Source organism: Orbicella franksi, chromosome 7 (genome assembly GCF_964199315.1).
Source record: "Orbicella franksi chromosome 7, jaOrbFran1.1, whole genome shotgun sequence".
NCBI lineage: Eukaryota > Metazoa > Cnidaria > Anthozoa > Scleractinia > Merulinidae > Orbicella > Orbicella franksi.
Window position 1 is genome coordinate 16,313,944 of NC_138151.1, and position 18,255 is coordinate 16,332,198.

Consider the following 18,255-nt stretch of genomic DNA (forward strand, 5'->3'; position numbering starts at 1 on the left):
AATGGCTACATGAAAATTAACAATTATTATTGGTCGAGGTTGAGCAAAATATCGTGATTTGTCAGTGGCCAGGAGATCAATTATTTGCCGAGGTCGAAGGCTGATGCGAATAATTGATCTGCGAGACACTGACAAATCACGATATTTATATTTTGCTATAACCGAGTTCAGTAGTCGTTTTATTTTCCATATGTAAATCACTAGCTCTCTGACAGTTCAGGAAAGCAATCTGCCATTTTTCACAAAGAGACTGGTTACAATTACGCATGAGCAGAATATTATTTGCAGCAAAACACATTGAGACGGTATTACGCATGAGCAGACCATTGGTTGTAGCCAGTTATTTGCAGGTCACGTGGTGGGCTTTCTTGATTTTTCTTCCCTTCAGCTGGATACGGAGTAGGCCTGTCCAGATTGATCTCGGCAACTTTTGAGCAACTTTTGGCGTTTGCAGCAACTTTTTACAGTTCTAGCCACCTCGAGCAAGTTTTGCCTTTCTGAGCAACGTTTGAGCAAAATATAGGTCTAGAGCACATATCAAGCATGAAAAAGCCAACGATTTCATAGAAAAACTCAATTTATGCGAATTTCTTGAACGTTTATCAACCTTTTGAAGTTTGAAGTTCTCTCATATCGTTCGGCAAGACGTCAAATTAACCATGTGTTTTGGTCCGTTAGACTTGAGAGTATCCTTAAATTTCACCTATATTTGCGAGCTACTCTTAAAAGCTAAGTTTCAAGCTATTTTTCTTAACCGATGTTAGCAATTATTGTGAAAAACGAAAAATAAAGCTTTTAATTAACGATTATATAAAAATATCAACATGATCGATAAATTTAGGTAGCAACTTTTGACATTTAGGCAGCAACGTTTTGGATTTTTGGCAATTTTTTAGCAACTTTTTGGTATTCCAGTGAGCAACTTTCCAGCATTTTAAGAGCACAATCGGGACAGGCCTAATATGGAGGATATAACAGTCTATTAGCAGAGCTGAAGCACTGCCGGGTGAGGGACTGAAACTGAGATTTTTGACTCACGAGTGAAAAAGAACGCGCTTAAGTTTTTGAGTATTCTTTTCAGCCTGTCATGCAGACTGCTGTCAGACCGTTGTTACCCTCTATTTTGAGATGCTTGTTTTCATTGTAAAGCAGAAAAAAATTGTATTTACATGTTTAAAACTCAACTGTGAATGTGTTATAGTTCTGCTATATCGCTAGCTACAGAGTTGTCGTTGTGATAACTATGTCGACTAGCATCGAAAATGTACAATTTCCCGCGCTTGACGCGGGTTGCACCTACAATGTAGCTCTTAACTTTGACGGTGTTGATTGGTTCACTTGTCATTTGCGTTTGTCGTGATTGGTCAGATATGATAACGACACTTTTAGTTTGACGACACGAGTCCTTAGAAAAACTTTCAACAACCTGAGTAGGACATTTTCCGGCCCGTCAGAGCTTCTTTCGTGAATATTCCTATATATCATCTTGCATTGATACCAACGTATATGGCTACTAGTGAGGGTGTAGGGTTTTTTTACATTGTTTTCCACAAGAAAGCTTCGGAGAGATGTGATGCTTGCTACATCAAAAAACTGTTCGATCTCTCGATGTTAGGTCGTGAATACAACATCTTTTTCTGTTTTCCTGCTTGTCTCGACAGAGCTGCGCAAATAAAGGCTGAGCCAGTCCCTGCCACGAACAGAAAGAATGCCCAGCCTAACTTACAATGTCCAAGCTTGTAGAAATTGGCGTCGTTCCCGCAAGCTTGTTTGAATTCAACACTACCCCAGCCTGAGGGATAAATACCACAAGATATGGCAAGAATGAAACCTGGAAAATATAAAAAAGAAGATAAATATTAGTGATTGTTTTTTTTCGAGGCGTTTGCTCCCCATTTTGCTCTGTCTTAGCCTGCTTTTTATGCCCTACAGTCGAGTGAATATATATCGTTTTCGGCAAGTCCTAGTAAGAGTATCCGATTCTTATCATCCAGTCAGAAAACGGCACGACCGTTTCGAAAGTTGTCACGTCAGCATAGCATTGCCGAGTTTTGTCGAGTATCTGAAACCCGGGGCTCGGGCGCAGCTCTCGGAAACAGAATTACTGTCCAATATTAATTAAAGGTATATACTTTCCCAACGCAGTGTTTGGCGAAGGGGTCGATGGATTTGTTGCGATTTCTTTTATAGTCTATGAAGTGACTTCTCTGACTTCTCTCAGCTCTCCAGTTCGGTAAGGTTCCTACAGTTTGAATTCCGGCCGCTTACATAAAAAATTTAAACACTATAGCTGCTTTTATAGCTTTAAAATGATCATGTACCGAGGCTAATATTTGAGAGAGAAAGGCCTCGGCTTCTTTGAAACTCTGCCATAGCGCGTGGGAATGTAGGCCTGTAGCGCGTACATACATTTTTGTTTTAGCACACTTTTAATAATAAACTCCTATTTGTTTATAGTATAATAATAATACCCGACGACGGTGCGCTGTTGATCAGTTGTGTAATTCTCATCAATGTGTAAAGAGAATTTGGTGGTTTAGTGTAATTATCGACTTAAACAACTGTACAGTTAGTTTTGTGTATGATGCTAACGGTTTTGCGATGCCAAGAAAATTCTGAGACACAAACTAATACAGTGAAACCTGTATTAAGCGGACACCCTTGGAACTCTCGTTAGTGTCCGCTTAAAACAGGGTCTCCGCTCAAAGCAGGTTCTAATATGTTGTGCAATAACAGTTAATTATTAACCATTTTGTAACACAGTGTAACAGCGTAAGATCAAAGCCTGCTCATTGCAGAATGTCCAGACAGTCAATGCATCAATCTGGAATAATCTGTTAGCTTTAAAACATCGCTGAACAATGTTAAGGGATTCTCAGCTGAACTTTTAAGCCTGGTTCACAATTGTGACATAAGCGTAGGACTAGTGAAATAAGAGCTAACAAGCACAAGCATGAGCACAAGAAAAAGAAACATGTTTCTTTTTCTTGTGCTGGCGTTCATGCTTATTTCACTAGCATTATGCTAATCTCTCAAGTGCGAACCAGGCTTAAGCGGTTAAATGCCCTTAAAGTGTCCGCTAATTGAAGATTTTGTACAACAAAATGGCTTAATATTGGTGTCCGCGTCCGCTTAACAGCGATGTCCGCTGAATGAATTATTTTAATTATTTTTCTGAACTATTTTACAGTGAATGTGTGAAGAAAATTTAGGGACTCAAGCTGGTGTCCGCTTAAAAAAGGGTGTCTGCTTAATAAAGGTTTCACTGCGTTACAGACTTCTCCAAGTGTCGGCACTGTGATGAAAAGAGCGGTAAAGTTTATATAAACATCGTTAGCTCGATTTAGAAATGTCGTTAAACCTCGGCTATGTTAAGGATTTATAAATTGCTTTCTGGAATGTTGTTTCTGGTTGATCATTCAGTTAATTGCCTTTCAATTTGAAAATAATAATTTTCTAAAATTAACTTACAGAATTTACTTTGAAGAGAAAAGAAAAATTCAATATTTGCGAGTGCTTTGACCTTTTAAACAGCCGGCTCTTAAAAATGAAAGGTTTGCTAATCGTTTCCTTTCCTTCGTATTAAGTTGGACATATGGCATTTATTTCCATCACGAATGAGTCAATAATGGTTATGCGTTCCATGATCTTCGTTAGTCGAAACCACGAAAACGCTCGCTATTGGTGAATTGCACCTGTGTTTATTAGATCGAATATCAAAGGCGGAAAAACGAGGCTTTGTTTATAAAACAAAAACATTTCCTTTTGAACATGATATTCAGGTCAATTTCCTGTGGTTAGTGAATGACCTGCGCATTTCTTTCATAACTTGACTTTCAAACGATGTAAATTACCTGTTTTCTAGTTCGAGCGATGTATTCTTTGTTAGCATTCGAAATTTCTCTTTGAAGTGGGATCAGATCAAAATAAATCTCATTGTTAGTTAAGCCCTTGTTAATTTTGCCGGAATTTGTAATATGTGTGTGACTTCTACCCGAAAGAACTTTAGCGGCGAAGCCATTATGCAACCACAATTGATTTCACTGAAAATAAATAGTTTGCTGAGTTTTGAATAGAATTTCGGAGAAGCAAGAAAAGCAAATGAAAAACAAAATTTCGTTTTACTCCGATCGGCTAGGAATACTGTTTTAAATGTTTAGGAGGCTATGTTGGCGAGTTTGTTTTCATGACTTCCCTTCAAGCCATGGCTAATACGGTTTACCTAAGACAAATCTTGAGTGATGAACTTCGAAAACATTTGAAGTTAATTGCGCGTGTAGTTTTACAACTTCAGACAAAAGACACGTTTCCAAAGCGATACTGTACTTGTCATTTGATAAATCATATTTCATCGTTGTAGATAAGAAGGCACTTGTAAAGCCCAAACAGAAAACCATTAATAAAGCAAACAAACCACTGATCACACGAGGTGTAGAACTCGAGAGAAGAAATTGTTCTTTAAGTACATCGGCACCTATATAATTAAATTAATTTAATTTCTGTCTGTCCATGGCGAATACTTACCAGCCAAAAATTGAAACCCTCCTCCAATTCGAGCAGAAGTTTTAGTGACAATGTCCTTTAAACAGCAGGAAAATATGGCTGTCAAAGCAACAAGAAGCAAGATTCCACAGCCGATCCCCATCATTACCGTGCAAGCTTTCCATGCTTCGGAAGGAATGTCTTGAAAACTAGCGTAGCGACCACACGCTCGCTCAAGGACTGAGAGTCCATCGTCTCTTTTTACCAAGAAGTTACAGCGGCGAAACACACCCAAGTACACTGTTGTGTTGTACAATTTTCCTTCTATCCAGTAGGGTAGAAAATATCCGCCCGAAGCTGAAAGCGCGCTTAAAACTGACATCAAGACCCACAGGAAACCAGTCGTTGTCAAATTGTGCAACATGACTGCTGCTTTAGATGGACTCCACAAGCAAATTAACACCTGCTCTTACCAGTTAGCCAGTCGAAACGTTTACGAATTCGCCTCGTCTTCTTTTGTGAGATGTGTTTGGGCTGAAAACAGCGGGAACTCCGAAGCTCTTCGGCAAGTTTTAATCACATCCGTCCATTGGAATGGGTTCTTAGGGAGTAAACATTGTGAAAATACAAAATTTCTTGCGGTGTACAACTTGACGCCTGTGAAGACGGTGACGATTACTGTCCGTCAACCGATAACGCGGTGCTTGTTTGTGTTTTCAAATCTGCTGTCAGTTGTAATTTCTAAATGGGAATCAATCGCCAATACTGGAAAAATGCGATTATGCTAATCGCTCGCCCTGGCATAACTATACGTGTAAAGTAAGTACTTAAAATGGGTTTCGTGGATGAGTGGCGGAGAAAAAAGGAAACACAAAAGTGAGGATTTTGTACAATTGTGAAAATATTGATCTGCAGATAACAGTCAGGACTGTGTTGATAGCAGCACTGCATTTCCGGTACAAGGGATTGCTTTCTCAGCGGTCATGGCAAGAATCACGGAATGATTTTGAGTTGAATCGATCACTTCTTGAATTCTCAAAACATGTCTACTTCAAAATGTATTACCACTGTGAGTGGAAATTAGCTATTGGTCACTATGGCACTTTCAGGATTATGTTAAGAGGGCTCTCTAAACTTACGGCAAAAGACTTCTGAGATTAAAAAAAAAATAGCTGGCAAAGATCGACTGAGATTTAGAAGGATTTTAAAACTCCTTTCCGTTCTCAAGGAAATTTCGAGAAATTTAAGTTAAGCCATTGAGCTCCTACCTATAGAATCGTACTTAGAATTTTTCTGACTGAAACTCTTCACTCTCTAAATCCCACTCAGCTTAACCGCTTAAAAAGTCATATGGCTTATACGTTGGTAGGTTGGAAAACCAGGAATTCGGAATTCGGAATTCGGAATTCGGAATCCGGAATTCGGAATTCGGAATTTTATTAAAAAAAATAAAAAAATAAAATAAAAAAATAAATTAAAAAAATAAATAAAAAAAATAAAAAAATAAATAATAATAATAATAATAGTAATAATAATAATAATAATAATAATAATAATAATAAATAAATGTAAAGAAAAAATAAATTATTAATTTAAAGTTATAATAAAACCTAGAATCTGAACTCTGGACTCTTGCGGCTTGACAATCAGACGGTTGCAGTTGAGTCACGATATGTGGTCACGCAATACCTTACTTTTAAATTATAAAAAAATATACAGAAAACAAGAAAAAACCTTAACAAGAAACACCCTCACATTCCCTGTACTTTGTTCTTTGTTTCTGAGTAAAAGGTGTGTCACACAAGAGATTTGAAGCTTTGTTAAAGAAGTTATGAATTTGGACGAGAAGGCATAGTGATTGGAATTCGGAACATTGGCTTTTTTAAAAAAAGGTTTAATTGTTCTTTCTTTGCATGATAGTATATTGTACATTGAGTTTTCTTGTCTTCAATTATTCCTAGCGGCCTATATTAGTAACGCAATCCTAAATAGTTAAGCTGGCTGTCACGCTATTGAAATATCGTTTCTCCGAATCTCTCCCACAGCTCTTGTGCCATGGCATTAGAAATAATAAGTCCTCCCTCCATCCTGCTTAACAAAGATGTTAAGTGAGATATTGTGAAGTCGTGGTTACGGTTCTTCAGACAGGGCAAGTTTATGTGGTAGTAGTGGTTTTGAACTCTTGACATTCTCCAGCACTTTGATCCATCTTCATAAACAAATGGATACCAGTCACTCTCTTTCCGCCCAATTACGGCAACAGAGTCGATAGTGTTTTCCGGTAAATCCTTACGAAAGAAACCCTCACACCCTTTATTATTATTATTATTATTATTACTATTATTATTATTATTACTATTATTTATTTTTTTATTTTTTTTTTTATTTTTTTTTTAAATTAATTAATTTATTTTTTTAAATAAAATTCCGAATTCCGAATTCCGAATTCCTGGTTTTCCAACCTACCCTTATACGTTTCAGGAGAGTAGCTCATGCGCTCTTATGTTAGAAGTGTGTCTGTCAAAATATTTATTGAGGCCTTGCTAATAAGGAAAAGTACGAGAATATTTCATCATTGACTGAATAGTCTATAATACATGTACTCAACAAGATCCAAGAAGCTTCCATCATACACCGTCCTGAACCATTTGGACCTCAGTTCCGTTTGTCCATATACTAAATTATTTATTATTATGTTTTTAAAGCATGCTGTACACGGCTGTAAAATGGACTCCGCAATCTTTAGCCGTATGGAGAGCGGAAATTCCCAGCCTGAGTATGTGGGTACCAAATCCATCCGCACACGATCGCCAAGTTCCTTGGGTTGAGTCTGGTGATGTCATCTTGTAGATGTTTGTTGAAATGACACTTGGTTGTTGACTTTGACACTATAGAGCATATAATATGCTTTGTGTCTCACTAATTCTTGTGTATGTCGTATAGTTACTCGGATAAGTACGGTGTCTCGCAGTTGACTTCTAAGCAGCGGGCGACAAAAGGTCACCAGCGACGCAGACCGCTATTTTCTCCTTGCTCTCATTATAAACTGTCCTGTGGTCAACTCATGAAATCCCTCCTTCCTCCTAAAGCGTTTTTGACTATGATTCGGGGTTCGGTGGAATACGTGGAGTGCGGGGTGCGGGGTGCGGAGTGCGGAGTGCGGAGTGCGGAGTGCGGAGTGCGGAGTGCGGAGTGCGGAGTGCGGAGCTTAGAAAATGCGGAGTGTGGAAAATGCAGAGTGTGGAAAGTGCGGAGTGTGGAAAGTGCGAAGTGTGGAAAGTGCGGAGTGTGGAAAATGGGGAGTGTGGAAAGTACGGAGTCTGGAAAAATGTTCTTTAAAGAACGCGAAGCATCACTGCATTTTAAGACGCGCAGGGTTGGGATGGTAACAGGTGTTGGTAAAGTCTGTGCTGTACAACAAAGCCCCTGTGTTGTCGTCCCTGCGTACTACACGCCGATCCACATGCGTGACCACGATGTTGTGTGGTAGCTGACGAAATTTTTTTGCAAGCATGTCACCGCATCTGTAGCCGTTTCAAATTTGTGTGTTACATTGTTTTAAATAATAAAGCATTGCAGTTGTTTCCCACGTGCTTTTAAGCCCTCATTGATGTCCGCGTGCCAGAGCGCCAGATTGCCATAATTGAAGGTCATCATGGCTTTTAAAATACCACTTGTTGGGACTAAATCGTTCTCAAAAGGTTACTTTGAGGGCCTACCCAACTTTGTCTGGAGTGACGTTAAGGATAAAGACGAGATTGGCAAGGGAAGTTTTGGGTCAGTCATGAAAGGAAATTGCATTCGTAATGGCAAAGTTGTTGTTGTCAAGCGATTTTTTAGAGAGGGAGATTCTCCCTTAACCGATCTTTTTGAGCCGTTGCTAAGGAAAATTTATTCTCATATAACCTCATCATTTTAAGTTACTTCAGAGTTATTTTCATGTGTTTAAACTTTTCCATGATCAGCAACACTAGTGATGACGTCATCAGGCCACGCCCATGGTCATGTGACTGATACTGAAAAAACGCAAAGGCTCCCAGACAAATTACTTTAACGGAATTTTTTTCATCGATTTGATATTTTAATTTAAATCCTCATTACGCTATGCATAGATTTTGTTTCATTTCTAAAAGGTCAGATTTTGAGAGAATTTCAAAATATTAAAAAGTTCGTAATTTTCTGAAGAAAGCATGGTTTTGAAAAAGGAATGCAGAGCTATGTTTCCAACGTTGGCTTTAATCGAAATCCGTCAAAAAAGGCTGGATTTAATGAAAAACCGCGTTTCCTTTAGCATTTAAAGAAACCGGAAGTGCGCCCGATATATATTGGAAGTGACCCTATCAGCGCGTGCGCAGTTTCCACTACCAGCACACCTCGGTAAGATCAAACAAAGCCACACGGAGTTAGTTTTTCTCTTTCTATTGCTCTTGTTTTTCTGTCTTTCTCTTATTTTGTCTTCGCTTGTACTTTTTTTACTTTGCATTTTGTGAAACACAAAGAAAAACATCTAAGATGTGAGCGAATTTGGAAGTTATCGAGTTATTTTTATTTTCTGCGCTGAGGGTGAAGTGAAATTTCACCTCCTTAGCAACGCGCACGAGCGCGCGCATAAATCGGTTAATGGGCCCTTATGGAACATTGCTAAGGAATCAAAAATGCTTAAAAGCTTGTGCCATCCGAACATTACGCAAAACCTTTGGCAATAATGATGGAGTACGCAAAAGTTTACACACGCCTCGTTTTCCACACTCAGCATGGACATTACATGGAATATCCATCTGATGGAAACTGAAATGGCAAATTGAAGTTTTCTACACATTTTCTACACTCCGCACTTTCCACACTCCGCACTTTCCACACTCCGCATCTTCTACACTCCTCATTTTCTACACTCCGCACTTTCTACACCCCGCACACCGCACTCCGCACTCCGCGTATTCCACCGAACCATGATCCGGCCAGCAAAGCCGAACACAGATTTGTCAAAAGAGACCTTTTGTTTCTTTTTCCTGTCCACCAACTTCAGAACTAGCAGTACACGGCTGGCGTTTTCAGTCCTAGTCCGTGTTGGGGAAACTAACCAAAGTGATTGCAAGCCTGGCGTTACTGGGAAAGGTTTGAAAGAAAAAATAGAGCGTGATAAGAGCTGGTACACTCTGTACAATCTTTCTCAACAACGCCATTTTTCTTCCAACCTATCCTGTTCCAACAAGATCCTGAGAAAACTGGGAGGCATCTGGTCGCGGTGTTTCACCATGGAGAGATCATGACCTCTTACGTGACGAAGCGTTTCGACGTGGCTTCAAAATGGCGGTCGGCGAGTTCTTCTTTACTCCGTTGGTCCTCTTCATCGTTCCAAAATACTGCCACGATGAATTCTTTGTCAACTTTAACTTCTTTCACGGTATTTAAAACATCGGATTCACAAATTTCTGTTTGAATTTCGTTTTTGAAACGCCATTTATTTAGCATTACTTTTGAATGATTTTCGAATTGACCTCTGATTGATTGTTAGACGGGATCACTGTATTTGATTATTGCTACGTTTTTGTTAAGGAGATAGTGTTTATATTCATATTGCAGTTCCTTGTCTGAAGATTGCAATTAGCAAAACTTTAGGCTATGGCATTGTCGTTGGATCAGCAATGAGTGAGTTAAAAAAAATATTTTGTTCAAACTTCTGATCATGCATGCATTGATCTGATCTTTTGTGTAAATGTCATCGGCTACCCCCGGGTTTGATCCCCAGGCTATGTGTTGGGACGAACAAGAAGATTACGTGTGTAGGGGACAAATTATTTTAGACTTTTGAAGAGCAGTGGAGGGAACTTGGAAGACTGTTTGATGAGATTCAAAGGTGCGCAGGGTTCTCAATAATTTAGGGAGCAGAGGGCTTGTTTCCCGAAGTAGACGGCTGATGCCAGTTGGAGTGCTAAAGGGACAAGCCTCTGGGGAGGTCTGGGGGCATGCTTCCCCAGAAAGTTTTAAATTGAGAGGGTCTGAAAGGCTATTTTACCCATTCTCTTGGAGAAATTTCCTAAAAAGGTTTCAATTTTGTAAAAGGTCAAAATGCCAAGAATATATTAAGGGTGCAAAGACTTTTTTCAATTTCTATCCTACAGCACTGGTGTAATTGAAAACATACACAACACCCTGGTCCCATGCCCCCTCTCTAGCTACAGCCTTGGCTATGCTGAGACAGACAGTCAAGGTTCAGTTGTGTTTCCAAAAACTTGTGTTTTCCCTAAATTACTCTTTACAATTTACACACGTATTATTTAAGAAATAGAAAACATGTGCCGTGTTTCTATCAAGTTACAGAAATATGAGTGGAAGTCTGGGAGAACGAGAAATGCTGTGGAAACACGAGCTGCAGGCGAGTGTTTCGACAGCTTTTTTGAGTTCTGCCAGACTTACAAGTGTTTCTATTAAACAATTAGATTATGAGCTCGAGATTTCTCTCGCATGATAGTTTTAGCACAAATCTATTAGTCGTTCAAAACTTGATCTAAACCCTCTTCACAGACACTTTGAAAACACCAAGAAATGGCTGTCATTTTGTTAACAAGGGCATGCTGCTGTGCTACTCACTATCTACCACAGAATAGATAGTGAGTAGCCTAGCCAATCAGAGAACGGCATTTGTGATAGAATGCTAGTTTATTTATACTAAAACTTGATAGAAACTCAGAGAGCATGTTTTCTATTTCTTTTAGAAAACACCACGATGAAAAAAAGGAAAACAACTTGTTAACTTTGATTATCAAAATGTAAATTCTCTTTGCTCGTGCCATCATTACGTCAACAGCTTGTGCTAGTTCTGTGTTTCTATCGAGTTGTAGAAACATGATTTTTAACCAATCAGTGTGCGTATATTCTTAGGACTCTTTTCTAATTCACAAATAGTAGGCGTCTCAGAAATTGAAGAAGCCGGTTTTTTTAGCTGGTGGCCAACACCAAATGAGAACCCTGGGTACTTTGTATTGCTTGAAGAAGAAAAAGTTGCCTAGGGTATTTTACTTTGTAAGATTCTCCTGTCGCTGACAAAAATCATAAGTGCTGCCCCACTCTTACTACAATCTCCCTCCCCCAACCTGGTTGGTCATGGTTGTCTAGAGGGTAAGCTGGTGATATTTAAGCATTACCCAGGGGAACTTGAGTTGCACCTGATTTCCCAGTGTCCCAGACTGTGAGGCAAATCAATAAGTTTACTCATATGCGATATACAACCTGGGATTTTTAAGAATCATTCTATGAGTGTACGTTGGATATGAAATGGTAGAGCACCAACGAGGTGCAAAGCACTGAGGTGGTGATGATTATCTGATATCCAACAAGTGCAAGTGGAATCATTGTTTTATTAAAAATGTGCCCAAAATATAGAAACTAAAATAAAATAAAAATAAAAACGCCCTCCAAATGCATATGTCAACCATATTTGTAGAGCATGGTGTAAGTGCTTATGAATATACCACAATACCCAAGCTAATGAAAACTCTTGAATTTGCATTATCCAATGATCCAGTTTTTAATAATGTGGTATATTTTTTTTGCAGTCAAAATCCCTCAGATAATCAAAATTCTACAAGCTTCTAGTGTGGAAGGTCTGAGCTTATTGTCCATTCTTCTTGAGTTAGTAGCAACGACTACTACTGCAACATATAGTTTTGCTAAGGAATTCCCTTTCAGGTAAGTATATACTTACGTAGCAACATCGGGTTGTAAGAGAGTCTTTATTATTAGTCTATGAGAAGTCTGTCTTTCGGTCAGCAGAGAGCCTGTTCGTAGGCTACCTCTATCGGTAAAACAACACTTTATGCCTTCTACTTGTTCTTATGTTATTCTTAGGAGAAGCCTTTGCAGTCTACATGGTTTTGTTTTTTTTAATTTAACAATTTTTTTTTATTTCTTTATTTTTATACATTGACAATAATATTACTGTTACAATCACATTTACTGGACGCATTTACACTAAAAACACGAAATAATTAAATAGATAAACAAATAACTAAATAAATACTATAATGGTAAAACACTACAGTAAATAAATAAATATATATATATATCTATAAGTAAATAAACAAATAAATAAATAAATAGATACACTTAAAAAAATAGGCAAAATAAGTAAATGAATAAAGTGCAAGAGACAGGCTGAAAAAACTTTAAATTGATGCTCAGTTAAGGAGAGACATTGTTTTGCCCCATTTTTGTAGTGCTTATGGCGCCTGTCATTTCTCTTGGCAATTTTTCTCTCTATGTGATAAACCAATTTGATCTTTCTATGAAAACTCTTAATGCTGGTTTAGTTTCGTTCAATTTACATTTATAAATAAATGATTTAGCAATGAGTATTAAGTGATTCAAAATAGCAAAGTCTTCATTGTGATTGATTAAACATGCCAAACAGAGTATTAATTAGTGTTAACATTTCCATAGATATGTTTTGTTTAATAATCCAAGGCGAGAATGCAAGTCAAAAGTTTTCTGTTATATTACAATGAAAGAGTAAATGTTGGAGGGATATTTGTATTCTTTCTGCTGAAACATGCTCAAAGGCAATTCAATCATTTTAAAATGGAACAACTTATTACTGGTGTATACAATATCGTTCAGTAATTTATATTGGAATCTCTGTGACGGGAAACAGTAACCCGTTTAGTCCAATCCCCTTCCATTGCAATAGAATGTTATTCATGTTGTTGCTCAGATTGTTTTTCTTTACATTTCAGTGCTTGGGGTGAAAGTTTGTTCATGTCAATCCAAACATGTCTCATGGTGGTCATGTACTTTTACTATACCAGCAGACCTTTGCCTGGTGTTGTTTTTCCTTTCCTGTATGGTGGCATTTGTTATGTGCTAGTGTCTGGCCTAACTCCAATGTCCTTCTTGGTTCAATTTGTTTCGCTGAACGTTGTCTTTCTAGTGATAAGTAGGGTGAGTATAGTTCCCTGAGCAATTTTGTTTGTCCATGTAATCTTACTCACTTGTACTCTTGAGTTGATACACTTATCAAGGATTTACAATTAATTGAGATTTTAGTTTTTGTTGTTTAAGGACGGTGCCTACTTAACTTTTGTTAGTGCACACATGTTTTGCACATCACGCAAGGCATGGTTTACCACCAAGCACTCGCTAAGGTTGGCATTGATGTAATCAACTGCGCTACCAAGCGCATGACTAAAATGAAAGCAAAATTTTTGTACTGTGACCAAATCAAGTTTAATGAACCTGTACTACAACCAGGAATACCAGAATAGCAGCGTATCGCTAACCACTAACTGTTAACGGCTTCCAACTTGAAAACTAGCTGTTATCTGTCAAAAATTATACTGAAATCCAACTGAAAACATCTACCTGCAGATGGCATAGTGTGTGCGCAAAACAAGCTCGAGAGACACAAGTGTTTTACTTACTGGGGAGGTGACAGGAAAAAATGTAATGGGCACTGTAACAGTTTTCAGAGAAGATGAATAACTTTAAAAAACGTGTGGTTACCCCTACATTTTATGTTATGAAATGAAAGTGGCAAGCCTATTCAACATGGGACTAGTTTTTAGTTGTGAGAAAAGGCTTCATGTATTGAGACTGTATTTTAGCTGAACCAGAGGAAGGCTGTCAGGGATGCTAAAAGCACTGTTGTAACGATTTTGTTATTAAAAACATATCAAAAATGGTTTTTATGTTACCATTTACCATGTAGTCTTAAGATCTTTATAAATGTGTTTGCTTTTCTGTTTGTAAAGGCAAATTCTAAGAAAATCTGTAAAGAAATATCCTTTCCTTCTTTTTTCAGAAAAATGCTGATGTCAGCATTTTTTGTTGAGATTCAAGGTTAATTATCTCAAAAAAATGCGTGGCTACGCCCATTTTTCTTAATGGATTCCAATAGTCCTTGCAAAGATATACTTTCCACATGGTCCTAATGTGGTGCAAAAACCTTTGTATTTAGTAGGCACCATCCTTAAAAGTGGTTTTCTTTGCTATTGTTTTGTGAAGTTCTAGGACAGGAAATAGAGAGCTTAATTAGCACAGACCTTTTTAGAGGCAGAGGTTAGCCTGGAGTTGTTTTTTCTGTCCTTGGTGTGTATTGTTGACCTTTCATTAAAAAGGTTGTAAAGCCTAAAATGAGAGATTTTCAACTTATTGGTGGGGAATGAAAACGTGCCTAAAGCAGGAACATGAACTTCTGGTTGAATTCTGTGTTTCAAAAACGTGTATGCACAAGCTGTCTAATTCAAACAGAAAACCTCACTGAAAAATTAACGTGAAACTAACATTCATAGGGATACTGGATTAATTAGGTTAATCCTAGGGTGGGGGTCTCCCATATGAAAAGGTCGATGATGCTTGTCGAAAAATTTGAATTAAACCCTAAAGAAGACCAATCTGGGCAGTGCTTCAACCTGCAGTACAGGCGGATTAGCGGGCTCTGGCACGATACGGCAGATTAGTGGGCTCTAGTGCGATACACGAGCGCGCGTGAAGTGTGAGGCGAGAAAAATCCGCCTGTAGTCACACCATTGTTTATGCTCTACCGCCCAGTTGAAATGATTGGCATGAAAGAATGATAGAGAACAAAGCAATTCAATTTACTGGAAAAATTCAATTTACTGAAAAAATGTCGCAAATAACCAATTTACAAATGTATACATGACACAAAACAGTCAACAGACATGAACATCTAGATTTAGCTAAATTTAAATCATGCTGTGCCAAAATGAACAAAGGAGATATAAATCTAAACATCGAGCTCAGGAGATGAAAAACTCAAACAAATTCAGGATGGAAGAAACATAACTTTGACAACACAGAACGGATCTCTAAGACTACAGCAGTCTCTGGCGATGCCAGACAAAGCTAAATATGATCCGTGGTGAACAGCCATATAGCTTAACACAGTTTTAATTTAACAACTGGGCATGGCGTCACTATAGAATGCAAGTAATCAACATTGATGATCACTGACTTTGTCCCTCCAGAGCGAATAATTAAAGAGATACATTTCTGCAATAAACATACATTTCTGCAATAGAAATGAGGCAAGACAAACCACACTACTCGGCACATGGCAAATTACAGAGGTGTCAAACTCTACAAAGCAATAGATAACAGCTGAAACTATGCAGAGCTCTGACCTCCAACAGTCCAATGGCTCTACTCTACTTTAAAAAAAATCATCCTGATAACACAACATTAGGTGCCCTTCAAAAACAAGAAGAGCAAAATAAAAGGTTGAGACGCTGGAATTTATGAGAGAACGGCAAATGTAGAAATGTCACGAGCCATAGGAGTCCATGTAGGCCCGTCACCCAAATCAAACACATTTTGTTTCTTCTTGCGTCTGACATCACGTGGCTTAAAGCAACCAATCAACAAAAACCATTCGCCAGGCGAACGGTTGGAAGAGCATAAACAATTATGTGACTACAGGCCGATTTTTCTCGCCTCGCACTTCGCGCTCGTTCTTGCACTTTGCGCACGCTCGTGTATCGCGCTAGAGCCCACTAATCTGCCTGTACTGCAGGCCAGCCTAAAAACGGAAATAAGGGAATTTGTTTAATTATTATTTCGTCGTGTGGACCCTTAAGATACTTTGTCAGCTAAAACAAACGGCATTTTAGCATGAACAAGCTAAGTGAGACCAGAATCCTTGGTTGATACCCCTTAGCGAGATGATTAGCATCCCCGACCTTTTCATATGCCTTGGGTGCCCCCCCCCCCCCCCAGGGGTTAATCATGCTTTGAATGACTGAGTACCAGGTGTGAGAGAGGTGAACCTGTGAGAGTTCAGTGCCTTGTCCAAGAACACAAGTGTAATGATCTCAGCTGAACCTCTACATCTGGTGTCCTTTCATCAACCATTACGCCACTACACATGTCAGGTTACTAAGGTGTAGACTATTGCTTACATTTCATTTCTCTTATAGCTATTACAGATAGTCGCCAACTTCCGTAATGGCCACACAGGCCAGCTTTCGTTCATCATGGTACTGATGCTGTTCCTAGGGGCAACGGCCCGCATCTTCACCACAATACAGGAGACTGGTGACAAAGTCATGCTGGTGACATTCCTTGTTTCTACAGCACTGAATGCAACCTTAGTCTGTCAAGTTCTCTACTACTGGAACGTCAAACCTGATGTGAAGAAGAAGGAAGCTTAGTCTTAGCTAGTCTTTCTTCTCTTAGTGTGTTTTTATTTTTTGATGATTTCTAGTGTAAGCATTGGTCTGCACAGTTGTGCAATTGACAAAGCATAAATTTCAAGCAAGTCTTGAAGAGCTTGAGAAATGTTTGCTCGATTTATAAGGGTGTGGGGGTTGGGGGCAATTATAACTAATTTATGAATCATAGTTTGGATGTGTGTAGTTGTTTCATAAATGTATTCTGTAGGTTTTGTCTTGTTATTCTTGTACAGAGTTGAAAAATTTGCCAGATCTCTGCTGTCAGTGGTTTCTTATAACATGAACTTGGAAGTTTAAAGCCTAATGAATAATCATAATGTAATTTACTTGCAACAGTCAAGGAACAAGTTACTGTCTTTACTTGCATGTACTGCCACAAGTCAGAGTCAATCTAAAATACATAGGGTAAACAAAATTTAGGAAGGAGTGCATATTAGTGATGAGCTATTTTATTGCAATAAAATAATGTACCTGAGGTTTTTTGGGTGGTTTCTATTTTAAATAAAAGTGATGGTTCTCAAGTGTGAAATTGGTGGTGTATTGTTACTTTTTGTTTTCACAAATGTTCCATATTCGAAAAGATCAACACATGACCAGTAGCACTAATGTTCTGCATTATTGCTGTCATGTTAAGTCCCAGGGGGGTCCCCAGGGGGACCCCAGGGGGACTCCCATATAAAAAGGACAGTGGTGCTCATCGGAAATTTGGAAAAGCACTCCTAAGAGGTACCAAGATCCTGTTTTCTGGGTGTGGCTTGAAATATTTTTCACCCCTAAGAGATAACAGTTCTAAAAAAAACACATTATCTCCTCATTTATTTCTCGGCTCCATATCCTAAAAGGTAGCACAGAAGCTGCTGCTGTGGACCTTTTGAGGCTGGACACCACAAGAGCTACCAATACTGCATTTTTAACCCCTGAAAGTTACGTCTAGCACCCCCGCCCCCTGGGGTTAAGTCTGTGAAGGGATTATTGGGTAAACAATTGATTCTTTGAAATGACGGTATATTTGGATTGAGGATAAATGTGGGTTCTTTAATTTGGGGGAAGTTTTTTTCACAAGTAAATGTTGGTCCCTTGTGCCAAAAACATAGTATAGCTACTTAAAGTAACCAAAATTTCCTTCAAAATATGCTCAAATCATTTCCCAAGAAATTGAAACATGATCTACACGTACAAAGTAACCTTTTTCTTTTCAAAAAGAATACAGAATGGCTAATTCCATCTATGAGCATTGACTTAATCCATCAAGTCCTGACAAATCTATGAAGGTTTCAAATATGGGAAAGGAGATCTGGGACTTACGTTATTGTAGCTGTGAAAAGACCAGCCTGCTAGTCAATGAGGTGATGCCCTTGAAAACTTAAATTTATCTTGCTCTCGTTATTTTGCTTTTTGTCAGGAAGACATGATCAATTTGTGTGGACAGTCAGCTGTAATATTAACAGTAAGACAGCCAAATATTGCATGACACTTTCGATAGACAGGCAGAGGGTATCTCCATTCGATCCGATTTCCATCCCGTAATCAGCAGTTTAAAAATTCTATAGCTTTACCATTATAATTTAGCGAAAGTCAATTTATGGGA

The 18,255-nt window shown here is 38.4% G+C and overlaps 2 protein-coding genes across 3 annotated transcripts; one reads left to right on the top strand and one right to left on the bottom strand.

Moving 5' to 3' along the window:
* Positions 1-43: 43 nt before the first annotated feature.
* Positions 44-5,824, bottom strand: LOC145493815 (LHFPL tetraspan subfamily member 6 protein-like). Its single transcript, XM_081473289.1, has 2 exons — positions 4,525-5,824; positions 44-1,831 (listed from the first exon to the last, which is right to left on the bottom strand). The coding sequence occupies exons 1-2, from the start codon at positions 4,904-4,906 to the stop codon at positions 1,581-1,583; spliced, it is 633 nt and encodes a 210-aa protein (XP_081329415.1). The 5' UTR covers positions 4,907-5,824; the 3' UTR covers positions 44-1,580.
* A 3,368-nt stretch (positions 5,825-9,192) lies between these two features.
* LOC145491791 (mannose-P-dolichol utilization defect 1 protein-like) lies at positions 9,193-17,192 on the top strand. Of its 2 annotated transcripts, none has more exons than XM_081471053.1 (5): positions 9,193-9,886; positions 10,066-10,131; positions 12,039-12,171; positions 13,215-13,419; positions 16,413-17,192. In XM_081471053.1, the coding sequence occupies exons 1-5, from the start codon at positions 9,790-9,792 to the stop codon at positions 16,644-16,646; spliced, it is 735 nt and encodes a 244-aa protein (XP_081327179.1). In that variant the 5' UTR covers positions 9,193-9,789; the 3' UTR covers positions 16,647-17,192. The 2 variants fall into 2 exon arrangements, with proteins under 2 accessions (XP_081327179.1, XP_081327180.1); XM_081471054.1 differs by having other exon boundaries at positions 13,287-13,419.
* Positions 17,193-18,255: the final 1,063 nt, after the last annotated feature.

Excerpts from the sequence above, each read along its gene's own strand:
- LOC145491791 (XM_081471053.1), top strand. The coding sequence starts at position 9,790 with ATGGCGGTCGGCGAGTTCTTCTTTACTCCGTTGGTCCTCTTCATCGTT. Across the intron at positions 9,887-10,065 it reads CAACTTTAACTTCTTTCACG|TTCCTTGTCTGAAGATTGCA; the intron begins GTATTTAAAACA and ends TTCATATTGCAG. Across the intron at positions 12,172-13,214 it reads GCTAAGGAATTCCCTTTCAG|TGCTTGGGGTGAAAGTTTGT; the intron begins GTAAGTATATAC and ends TTTACATTTCAG.
- LOC145493815 (XM_081473289.1), bottom strand. The coding sequence starts at position 4,906 with ATGTTGCACAATTTGACAACGACTGGTTTCCTGTGGGTCTTGATGTCA. Across the intron at positions 1,832-4,524 it reads AGGGTTTCAATTTTTGGCTG|GTTTCATTCTTGCCATATCT; the intron begins GTAAGTATTCGC and ends TATATTTTCCAG.